Genomic DNA, 12,193 nt, shown 5'->3' on the forward strand with positions numbered 1-12,193 from the left:
AACCATAGGAAATTGTCTTTGGAACAGGCACACCTAGAAGGCTTAATTTCTTTGCTAAGTAATGTACGTCAGTTCCTCTGCCCCGTGACACAAAAAGACCTTCATTCCAGACCTGTCCTATCAGGGAATACTTGGCAGTCAGACACCACTTGAGTTCCTCCATTTGTAACCATCTATAATGTGGCCTTGGGACTGTTTGCCTATCATGGAGGTGATTATCACAGTGGGAAATAACCCCAAAGCAATACCCCGGAGCCTTGGGCCTCAGAGCCCCCTTGCATAAGTAGTGAGTGCCAGGCACTGTGCCCTGACCCAAAGGAAGAGGAGGTCAGGGCACAGTGAGAGCAGCACAGCCTGGGCTCAGGGAGTCACTCTGCTGTTCTGCGGTGTGTGTGGACACCACCAGGCTCTCACTAGGCGTTACATAAACCCTAGATAATACCTGTTAGGTAAAAGAGTTTACCTCTCCCGATTTTTTTTTCCTGTTTTAGGCATGGTCGTGCAGTCCGCTGCATTCTAGAACGAGGAGAAGACATGTTAATAACTGGAGGCCGCCACCCTTACCTTGGAAAGTATAAAGTGAGCAGAAGGATGGGGGATTTATGTTGTAAATATAACATTACAGAAATGCAGAGGGCAGCATCTGGCTACTCTCTACTGGGGAATGACAGTGAGCAAATCAACAAATTGTGCGTCACACTTTCTCTTCCTTGTGCTAACTGATTACTGGCTGGTTCAGTGAAGCTTTTCTGCTTTCCTCAAAGATACCAGTTTGTGGAAAAAGTACAAGCTGGTATTGGCTGCTACAGAGTGCACAGCTGAAAAACATGTGAGTATACACACATACGTCCATGAAAGTGGATCTGATAACCACACTATTCCCACAGTTTTATACATGGGAGGTAAAAACAGAATAATTTCTGTAACAATAATGTTACGCGAAATTGCAAATGCTTGCCAACAGCTTCCTCATTTATCAATATGTCAAAGGTATTTTGGTAAAACTCTGTACCACAAATTCCTAATTCCTAGAAACGTTTCTGTAGCAGAAAATAAGTATTCTTTTGCTTTATAAAGAATAAGTTTACTTGTCAGAATGGGCTAACTGCTCTAACAACTAAAAACTCTCTGGGACTTAGAACTTTTTTGTGTTAATTCTTGCTCAAGTAACAGCCCAGCGTAATCAGAGGAGTGTGGGAGGTGGGCGGAGAACAGGAGAGAACCCTCCTACACAGAATCACTCATGGACTCAAGCTTTTTCCATCTAGTAACACCACCATCCTCCCCTCAGACCGCACTGTTGAATACGGAAGCCACTAGGCACATACGGCTATTTAAATTTAAATCTACTAAGTTAAATGAAAGTTAAAATTCAGTTCCAGGGCTTCCCTGGTGGCGCAGTGGTTGAGAGTCCGCCTGCTGATGCAGGGGACACGGGTTCGTGCCCCGGTCCGGGAAGATCCCACGTGCCGCAGAGCGGCTGGGCCCGTGAGCCATGGCCGCTGGGCCTGCGCGTCCGGAGCCTGTGCTCCGCAACGGGAGAGGCCGCAGCAGTGAGAGGCCCGCGTACCGCAAAAAAAAAAAAAAAAATTCAGTTCCACATTTGCATTAACTATATTTCAAGTGCTCAGTAACCACCTGTGGCTAGTGGCTGCCATATAGGACATGCAAATAGAGAACATTGCCATCATCACAGGAAGTTCCATTGGTTAGCACTACCCTAAAGACTCTTTGTCCTCCACTGGATTTTCTGCAGAGGGCAGCAGACAAGGGAAGGGAAGGGAAGAGAGGGAGCAGAGTGTTGTGTGGGAGATGTTCTGAGCACCAGGCCTGGAAGTGGTGGTCCTTGCTTTAATCGACACATTATTGGCCAGAACTTTGCTACGTAACTGCAAGGGGGCATGGGAAATGTAGTCTTCCTGCATGCCCAGGATGAAAGACAACAGGATTTGTTGAACACATCACATCGTTTCTACCACAACTGGTGTACCTGCATACATATTGTTAGAAGATAACGAATGTATCTATTTCAACTTACATTCACCCTAAGCTATATTTTGAATTGGGTTTAGTGCAACATAGATTTATTAGAGCAAACTTTGTCCTGAAGGAGACCACATTTTAGCCGTTGATGGGGAAATAAGACTTACACATATGAAGTCATTATGAAAACATAATAATCTCAGGTTAAAGGAGGAGGTGCACATAGTAAAACTATGGGGAGAGATGAATATGAGTTGGAGTGTGTACAGGAAACTTCTTAGAGAAGGTGAAACGTAAATGACCTTCAAGAATGGATTGGCAGAAAGAAGGCATACCAGGTGGTGGGAATAGTAGCAGCACAAATGCAGAGGTGGGATACACGTGGCCTGTTTGATAGGGGCAGGAGTAAGGGGAGAAGGGGAATTAGAGCACAGAGCACTTACTGGAAAGTAATGGGAAATAAGATGGGTTGGGTTAGGTGATGCCAGACTCAGAGTGGCCTGAGAATCCCAGGATGGGGGGTTAAACTTGATCTCATAAGATACAGTGAGACTGAGTAGATGCTGGACCAGTCAAGTGTCATAACCAAACATGGGCGCTTTGTGGGGGAGAATAGGATGGCACTGGGCAGGACGGCCTAGCGAGGAGGGAGGACGCAGACCACCTGGAGGCAGCTGATGCTTTCAGACATGAAGCAGTTGGGGTCTGGCTACGATAGGAAGATGTAGAAAAAGAGATGGGTCCAAGAGCTATTATAAAATAAAATAGAATTCGGTGACAAACTTAGCAAAATATAATGGAGAATAAGAACCACAAACATGCCTTGGAGGTTTCTGATAGAAAGAGCCAAGTTGGAAGGAGGAAACAGTCTAGACGGAATGTGTTTGGAGAAGAAGTGACAGTGGGACATTTAGAAGTGGAAATGTCCTTCATCGATATGGGACTTTATTGAAAAGACTGGATTATAAGTTACAGAAACCATCAGCGTAGTGATGATTAAAACCTTGAGAAAATAATGTGTTCTGATGGAGGGTAGTATGAGGACAGGAGATGATATTAATAATGTTTACAGTAGCATTATTTAGGATACTTGCTAGGTTTCAGTCACTGGCTTATGATTTTCCCTGCATTACCTTACTTATTGCCAGGTCACAGATAGTCAGAGAGGTTATATGACTTGCCCGAGATCACAGAGTGGGTTAAGTGGCAGAACCAGGACTCAGACTTAAACTGCTGAATTCATAGTTCATGCCCTTGACTTCGGTTTGAATTTGGTTCCAGTCAACAAAAATCATTAAAATAAACTTTACTTTTATTATTATTATTTTTTTTTTTTTGGCTACGTTGTATGGCTTGTGAGATCTTAGTTCCCCGATCAGGGATCGAACCCGGGCCCTGGCAATGAAAGCACAGAGTCCTAACCACTGGAGCACCAGGGAATTCCCAAAATGAACTTTAATAAGTTCAGAAATATTGAATACATCTTAAAAGCAAGGGAGATATTTATTTAAAAGACCTCCAGCAACAACAAATGCCGCTGAGAATTGTGAGGAAATTGGGCCCTATGAGAAAAATGTGCAGAGTCCATTATGTGCAGGCCACCAGATTTGGAGATTAGAAGATCGCTGGCTTTAGGGGAGAAGGTTTTGGTGGAAATATGAGGATGGGAGTCAGAATTCAAGAACTTACGGCGAGCATAAGAGGTCAAGAAATATGCAGTTGATTTGCTTTAGGAGGAGAAAAAAGATTGAACAGTAGTGACAGATTAAACAGGAGGGTTTTTTTGTGTGTGTGTTCTGCTTTTATATCTTTCTCTATCCTTCCTTTTTTATTGTTATTATTTTTATTTGTGGCAAAATACACATAACATAAAATTTACTATCTTAACCGTGTTTTAGTGTACAGTTCAGTGGCGTTATTACGTACAGTCACGTTGGTGGGCAGTCATCACCATCCATCTCTGGAATTCTTTTCACCTCGCAAAACTGAAACTCTGTACCCATTAAGCAATAACTCCCCACTCCTTCCTCTCCCAACAGCCCCAGGAAACCACCATTCTACTGTCTGTCTCTGTGCATTTGACTACCTTGGGTGCCTCACATAAATAGAACCATACAGTGTTGGTCCTTTTGTGACTGACTTATTTCACTTAGCATGATGTCCACAAAGTTCATCCATGTTGTAGCATGTGTCAGAATTCTTTCCTTCCTTTTTTTTGGCTGAATAATATTCCATCGTATGTATGTGCCATATTTTGTTTCTCCATTCATTTATTGATGGATACTTGAGTTGCTTCTACCCCTTGTGAATAATGCTGCTGTGAACATGGGTATACATATATCTCCCTGAGATCCTGCCTTCAATTCCTTTGGATAAATACCCAGCTGCACTGTTTTACCTTCCCACCAACAGTGCACAAGGGTTCCAGTTTCTCCACATCTGCACCAACACTTATTGTTTTGTTTCTGTTTTTTGGGTGTTTTTTTTTTGCTATAGTAGCTATTCTAATGGATGTGAGGTGGTATCTTACGGTTTTGATTAGCATTTCCCTAATTATTAGTGATGCCGAGCATCTTTTCATGTGCTTGTTACCCATTTTGTATATTTTCATTGGAGAAGTGTCTATTCAAGTCCTTTGTCTACTTTTTAATCAGGTTGTTTGGAGCTTTTTGTTGTTGAGTTGTAGGAGTTCTTTATACATCCCAGATATTAACCCCTTATCAGATATATGGTTTGCAAATATTTTCTCCCATTCTCTGGATTGCCTTTTCACTCTGTTGATTGTATCCTTTGATACCGGGACGTTTTAAATTTTGATATAGTCCAATTTATCTATTTTTTCTTTTGTTGCTTATGCTTTTGGTGTCTTATCCAAGAAATTGTCAAATCTAATGTCATAAAATTTTTCATCTATATGTAGAGGGTTCACAAGTGACAGAGTAAACTTTAGAGAGACTTGGTCCCCAGAACCAGTATCAAAGGTCCATTCTCTTTCCCCAGGCTGGATTCATGAACGATGGCAGAATCTTGGCCCTGGATGTGGAGCATTATAGCAATGGAGGTGCCTCCCTGGATGAGTCATTACTTGTAAGTGTTTTAATGAGCAAATTCACATTCTGGAAAGTGTTACATAAAATTATTTAATTCAGAAAAATGTTCAGTAGTTAAATAATATTTAATTATAAAAGCGTAAAGATTCGCAATGCAGGGAGCAAGTAGACTCATGTTACTTACTGGTGCCCCCAGGGTGAGCCCAGAGATACTGGCTAAGTCTGCATCTGTGTGTTATCTCCGTGTTTCCCAAACTTAGAGCTCCTGTCCCAGATGCAAGCATTAGACCTTCACCTTGACCCCACTGATGTTTTGAAATGGATAATTCTTTGCTGTAGGGCCGCCCTGTGCACTATAAGAGGTCCCTCAGTATCATTGGCTTCTATCCAGTATGTGTCAGTGGCTCAGCTACCCTCCAGACCTAACAACCCAAAATATCTCCAGACATTGGCAAATGTCCCAGGAAGGAAGAGGGGAAAATTGCCCCTGGTTGAGAACAAATGCATTAGGCCAAATACCAGCATTTTTTTTTCCTGTTTTTCAGGATATTTTATTCTGTAAACTGAGAGAGAGTCTACATTCTGTAGACTGAGAGGGCCTATGAATGCTTCAAAGGCTTTTGGAAATTTTTAAAACCTGGGGAAAAATGCATTAGCCCTAATGTGAAAATGTAAAAGTAATGATTTCAAAAAAATTATTCAAATCTTTAAAAATCATTTTACAGTAAAAATGCATTTAATTTGAGACATGGGTCAAGGTTAGCTTGTCTGATGTGACATAGGTCATTTCTGGCCTGATTTTGGTCTGAAGTCTCAGGGTGGTAAAACAGGTGCAGAAGGATGAGGTCTCATCACATCAACTCTGGATTTCCCCAGATGATAGAGATGGGACTTCTGAAAATGGAAAATGCCTACAAGTTTCCCAACCTGCGCTGTCGGGCGTGGGCATGCAGAACCAACCTTCCGTCCAACACGGCTTTGCGAGGGTTTGGCTTTCCTCAGACAGGGCTGATCACCGAATCCTGTATCACGGAAGTTGCAGCCAGATGCGGGTTGTCTCCTGAGAAGGTAAAACTGAATTAGTTTCACAGACAAACGATAGTGAATTTTAGAGGTGGGAGGGCCACTGGGAGTCTTCATGTTGAGGAATTTGTGGTCCATAGGGGCTACATGATTTGCTGGGGGTAACCCAGCTAACTAGTTAATACAGAGCAGGACTCCAGAGTTCAGGGGTCCGTGTCTTACTCGGGCTCCTCAAAAATCCTGGGGCAGAGGGTATTGAGAAGTGAGCTCTGGATTCATTGTTAGTGAGAAGTCTCCATGGGTTAGAAGTATAACTGCTACTAATAAGTTCTGTCAAACCCTTCTTTCCTCTGCTTCCTTAACATCTTAGGGAGCTGTCAGCTGAGTCATTTCAGTTACTAAAATGGCCTCCTTTCTGTTCTTTAAGTCTTGGTCCCAATTTCATTCATTAACAAGCTCGGTTCCCTTCCCAGGATCCTGGAGTAGAGTTAGGGTGGGCAGAAGGTGCGCCCTCTGCCCCCTTCTCCCTCCCGTGAGGACCAGGGAAAACAGACAGCATCTCCCCAGCTGACTTCTCCCAGCAAGCTCTCTGTCCTCTTCTTGGTTAGATGAAGCCACTTTTCAAGTATGTTGTCTCCGGGCTCCATTTCTGCCAGCCCTCTCAGAAATTGACAGTCCCCTGCAAGCATTAAATCTCCAACTGACCCTCAGCTGGCCCCTCACGCAGCATCCCCTGAAGCCCACACCTCTTGGCCCCATGCTGCAGCCATCCATGGAAAGCCCCAGTCCCTGATTCATCTACCTCCTTCCCCCCGCCCAACCAGCACTAGAATTTGTGACCATAGACAGGAGCCATCATCTTTATGTCTCTTGAACTTGGTGGGGGGGGCCTTGCCCCTCCCTTCCTGGCTGTCTCACCATGGCCTCTTTCCCAGATGTGCTGTCACATTGGTAGCACTAGGAGGAGGATCAGCTAATGACCTCCCTTCATCCCCAGAGAAGATGGAGGAGAGAGTAGCCATCCTTCAAAACACCACAGCAGGGGGCTTCCCTGATGGCGCAGTGGTTGAGAGTCTGCCTGCCGATGCAGGGGACGCGGGTTCGTGCCCTGGTCCGGGAAGATCCCACATGCCGCGGAACGGCTGGGCCCGTGAGCCATGGCTGCTGAGCCTGTGCGTCTGGAGCCTGTGCCCCGCAGCGGGAGAAGCCACAACAGTGAGAGGCCCACGTACCGCAAAAAAACCAAAAAACAAAAAACACCACAGCAGGTGGTCCAGTGGTTAAGATCCAGACTCCCAATGGAGGGCATCTGGGTTTGATCCCTGGTCAGGGAACTAGGTGCCACATGCCGCAACTAAAGATCCCGCGTGCCGCAACTAAAGATCCCATGTGCCACAACTAAGACCCAGCACAGCCAAATAAATATTTTTTAAAACCCCCAAAAACAAAAAAAACACCTTCCCCCAAATGGCACAGCTCACTAATTTCCAGTCATCCTTTTATAATGATCTGGGACTTTTTGGAGGGGGAGATGGGAAGAAGATATGTCTGTAATGACCCCTGTCAGCTTGGGGAGAGGGCTGGCCTCAACTGCTGAGAGTTTTCTCAGCTGAGAATGTGAAGTACTTGACCTTTTGTTCTCAGCTGGGTGCCTTAGTCACCAATTTCTGGGAATTCAGGAAGGATTCTGCTCTGCTTCAGACATCCTGGGATAGAATCACTTAATTGGCTTTTCATCCTAGTTATGGGCTATATTTAAGCAAACTTTCATAGTTTCCTGTTTGGAAGTGAGTGGTCTTCTCTTGCCTCAGCATCTGAAAATTGAAATCACACGGATCATGTAGCCTGGAATTAAATGCAGCATTACCTTTCAACAGATACTCACAAGTACAACTGGAATTAAGAGTCCACAGTGTACCTGGACTGCACTGAGTTATATAAGAAATATGAGGAAAGGAGTCCTTCCTCTGAACTTATACAAGAGTGGCCTCGAAGGCATATAAGTGCTAACACATTTGATAGAGGCTCTGAGTAGAGGAAGAGGAAGATGTTATGTGTTGGGAAAGGCTTCAGCAAGGAGTAGATTGAACTCAGTTTGGGTTTTCTATGATGAGCAGACTTTGACTAGGAGGACAGTGGGTGGGAGAGACTATGTGCCTAGTGCCCCACCAGCCCTTTTGATCTCCTTTTCTTTTGTAGGTCCGAACGATAAACATGTATAAGGAAATTGATCAAACACCCTACAAACAAGAGATTAATGCCAAGAACCTGATCCAGTGTTGGAAAGAATGCATGGCCATGTCTTCCTACGCCCTAAGGAAAGCAGCCGTAGAAAAATTCAACTCGGAGAATTGCTGGAAGAAGAAGGGGCTGGCAATGGTCCCTCTGAAGTTTCCTGTCGGCCTTGGATCAGTTGCTGCTGGTCAGGTCAGTTCTCCAAACAGACAAATCAAAAGGTGTTGAGGAAACTTTCTATTAAGGTGGATTAGCCATATGGTTGCAATATCTAATTGTTCAACTTCCCCAAAGCTGTGCTCCGTCCAACTAGTTTTTCTCCAGAGGAGACAAGAGCTACTTTGCCCACTTCCCCAGGGTTGGTGACAAGCATTCTCGCTGGGAAATTGGGAGACCCAGCACCTACTCCTGGCCTTGGAATTGAACAGCTGAATTAGCTCACTGTGGGCCCATATCACTTAAGTATAAAATACTTAAGTATTGGGGGACCAATGACCCCCAAGACTCCCCTTCAGCTACTCTGATTCTGTGAGATAGAAACAGGAAATGGAAGAAGCTGCAAGGCACTCGGTGCTCCTCCCATTTTTGGTGGGCTGGGGAAAATGACATCCAGAAAACTAAATCATTTAAATATCTTTTCAAACAATCGTAGAAGTTTTTTTTCACTTTATAGCCGTTAAAGGTATCACGGGGAGGACTGAAAATCTATTCTTTTTAATAAATTTATTTATTTATTTTTGGCTGTGTTGGGTCCCGTTGCTGCACACGGGCTTTCTCTAGTTGGGGCGAGCGGAGGCTACTCTGTTGCGGTGTGCGGGCTTCTCATTGCGGTGGCTTCTCTTGTTGCGGAGCACGGGTTCTAGGTGCATAGGCTTCAGTAGTTGCAGCACACGGGCTCAGTAGTTGTGGTACATGGGCTTAGCTGCTCCGCGGCATGTGGGATCTTCCCAGCCCAGGGCTCGAACCCGTGTCCCCTGCATTGGCAGGCAGATTCTTAACCACTGCGCCACCAGGGAAGTCCTGAAAATCTATTCTTGTTGTTTACTTTCTTTAATTGATTAAATGAATTCCCTGCTCGGTTGCTAAACCTCACTTGCAGGTTCCACCTCTTCATTCTTGAGTGGGACTTACCCTGAACAGCTGGTGGTCTGTATTGTCGCTCATTGTACAGCAGGGACGTGGGAACCCTGTTCCCTATGTTCTTACGTGTCCGTATGTGTATCTGTACATACATGTGGATGAGGTGGCAGAGCCCTCAAAACTGTAGTCCCTCCCCTTCGCAGAGTTCACGCCTTTGGCTGAACTGTGAAGAAGGTACGGCAGGTGTGTGTTTTGAGCGCTGACAGAATAGGGATAAGTGGGGGTGGGGCCGTGAAGAGCACTAGTGTGTAGGCCGTGTGATGGGGAGGCCAGGAAAAGCAGGCAGGAAGGCCCTTCCCCCATTTCCACACCCATCATTCACCCATCTATCCTGACTCAGCCTCGATGAAATCACCGGAACGTTTTCATGCAGCTTTGATTGCAGGTGGGTTAATGCAGAGGGGCATATAACAACACAGTGGCGACCTGAGTGCAGCCTTCCTATGCCTCTCCTGTTTACGATGGCAAAACAGCACAGATGTTGTTTAGTCATCTGCCTACAATTTACTCAGATGAGAGAGTCAAGAGGCTGTGGTTGAGGAATAAAGGCAAAAACAAGGTTATTAAAAAGGAAAGGAAGGGGGAAAACTATCCCTAGAAAAGGGTTAGTGAGCAGTGACTCTTTGTATATAGTTTTGGGGCAAACTGATCAGCCAGCGGCCAGCAAAGAGGTCAGTCTGGGCCATCTGTCCTTGAGTACACCGACCAGGATCATGCAGAAAACAATTTCCTTTGTATATGAATCTTCTGGAAATTTGGGGGCGTTAGGCTGTGGGTAGACATGGCAGGCTGTCTCTATTCAATGGTTGCCATTACTTAATACCTGGCCTCCACAAGAGACTAGGTCTGTCCCATTTCCCTCATCAGAAATTTCTCAAAAAGTAGATAAAAATTAACGATAATTACTGAGCACCTACTATGTTGTAAATTCTTTTAGATTTTATCTCATTCAGCCCTCAGGGCAATCTATAAGATTTGTAACCTTATGTTAATGATGAGAAACTGAGGCTCAGAGAGCTTAAATAACTTGTCCAGAGTCCCACAGCTGGTGAGAGGCGGGGCCGGTGATAGAACTCAGGTCTCAGAGGCTCCAGAAGCTGTGCTTTGTCAGCTACATCAAGCTGCTTCCCCATAGCACCTTCTGGGGGGAACTGAGGTGGGATTCAGCTCAGCTGGGAAGAAACTAGACAACAGCCAGCAGCACAAATTCATTCTCAAAGGCTCCTGAGACGCCTTCCCCACCACCACCATCCCCTCCCATCCTTGCCTGGAAACCAGCTTCTGTGCTTAAAACATTTGCTTAGGGCTGAATTGCAGAGTTGAACTGAGGAGTTTGAGATCACTCAGGCTGCTTCCTGGAAGCCACACGCTGAAAGCCTCTGTTCTGAAGCAAACCAGATGGAGGGGGGAACTAGAGCACCTTCTGCCTCTACGGCCCTAGGCTGGGTGATTTGCAATTTCCCACTTGATTTAAGCCCTATCTCCCCTCTGTTGGCTGGTGTGATTCTGTTTCATAGAAGGGGGAGCTGAAGCCCACAGAGGTGTGCTCTCCTACGGAAGGACATCCAGCTAGTGAGTGGTAGAACAAGGACTTGACTTCAAGACTGTGCTCCCAACAGCTGAGGGGGTCACACATGCCTCACCCGCATTAGATTTAATTCCTAGACAGAGCACTGAAGTGCGCGCAGTATCTAATGAACCTCTGTATTCCCAGTGCCTTCATACGGCACCTGGCACAGAAGAGGAACTCAAACGTTTGAATGGCTGAGACATTTTGGGAATCTGTTGGGTCAAAGCTCATGTCTCACCAACACCAGCAGTCATTGCTTGAGGACTTAAATTTCACAGACTAAGTTCCAAGTTTATATTGGACAACCATCTGTTCCCACGTGCCAGTTGTGCTGATTTCGTAGATGCAGCTTTGCAGAATTATCTTTTCTGGCGCTAACAATGAGCCGTCCGGTGGTGCCACTTAACTGAACCGAATTCGACATTTTAAGTGGCCCAGGAAGACTGCAGCAGCACATGGGACGAGTTACTCAGCAGTCTCGGACAGAAATGCTGCCCTGGACACACAGGCAGAGCGCTGCTGCCAGTGGGGTCACACGTGATGAAATGCAGAATCCACTGTACTTGTAGTTCAATCACATGTGCCAGTTACACATTTCACCCACAAGCAGCTTCTGAATTGCTGGCAGAGCCAAGGAGGCCAAATAGAGTGTCTACAAGCTTAAGGAACAGATTAAATGGCTATGCTGTTGCCAATTCATTTATCAAACTTTTATTGAGTACTTACTACTCATGAGTTACTATGTTGCTTTGCAAAGGATGCCTTAGGACATGGACTTTCCTTTCAGGGGGCTTACATTCCAGCAGGGTACAAAGAGGTGCCTTAGAATGGAGCCCAGGAGCAGCCGCTGCAGCTGGCATCCCCTGCCGTCTGGTGCATAACCCCTGGGCAGCCCTCCCCGGGTGCTCTGTAGAGGATGTCACTCCTTACCTTTATTGTTTAGAGAATAAATGACCAGGAGCACAAGACAGTGTTACCAGGACTGATATGTCAACAGAGAGTAAAACGTGCACTGCTGGATCTCCCCAAGGCACTTGGATATGACTATTATGGCAACGATGCCTTTCCTAAGGTTCTAAGATTCTCCCTTGGGCTGTGAGTGTAGGTGCCTTTGTCCTCAGAGAAAGTGCTCCTATGTCCCCATTTTCTCAATACATCCCTAGTTTATACCAGCTGACCAGGTAAATAGAGC

General features: G+C 45.4%; 1 protein-coding gene across 1 annotated transcript in view; it reads left to right on the top strand.

The window, feature by feature from the left end:
* Positions 1–12,193, top strand: part of AOX1 (aldehyde oxidase 1) — a 71,264-nt gene that overhangs the window by 42,429 nt on the left and 16,642 nt on the right. The window contains exons 23-26 of the mRNA XM_065880260.1: positions 492–579; positions 4,984–5,070; positions 5,910–6,101; positions 8,256–8,483. Coding sequence (XP_065736332.1) covers positions 492–579; positions 4,984–5,070; positions 5,910–6,101; positions 8,256–8,483 — 595 coding nt within the window. The remainder of the gene's footprint in view (positions 1–491; positions 580–4,983; positions 5,071–5,909; positions 6,102–8,255; positions 8,484–12,193) is intronic.

This window comes from Phocoena phocoena, chromosome 7 (genome assembly GCF_963924675.1).
Source record: "Phocoena phocoena chromosome 7, mPhoPho1.1, whole genome shotgun sequence".
Taxonomy (NCBI): domain Eukaryota; kingdom Metazoa; phylum Chordata; class Mammalia; order Artiodactyla; family Phocoenidae; genus Phocoena; species Phocoena phocoena.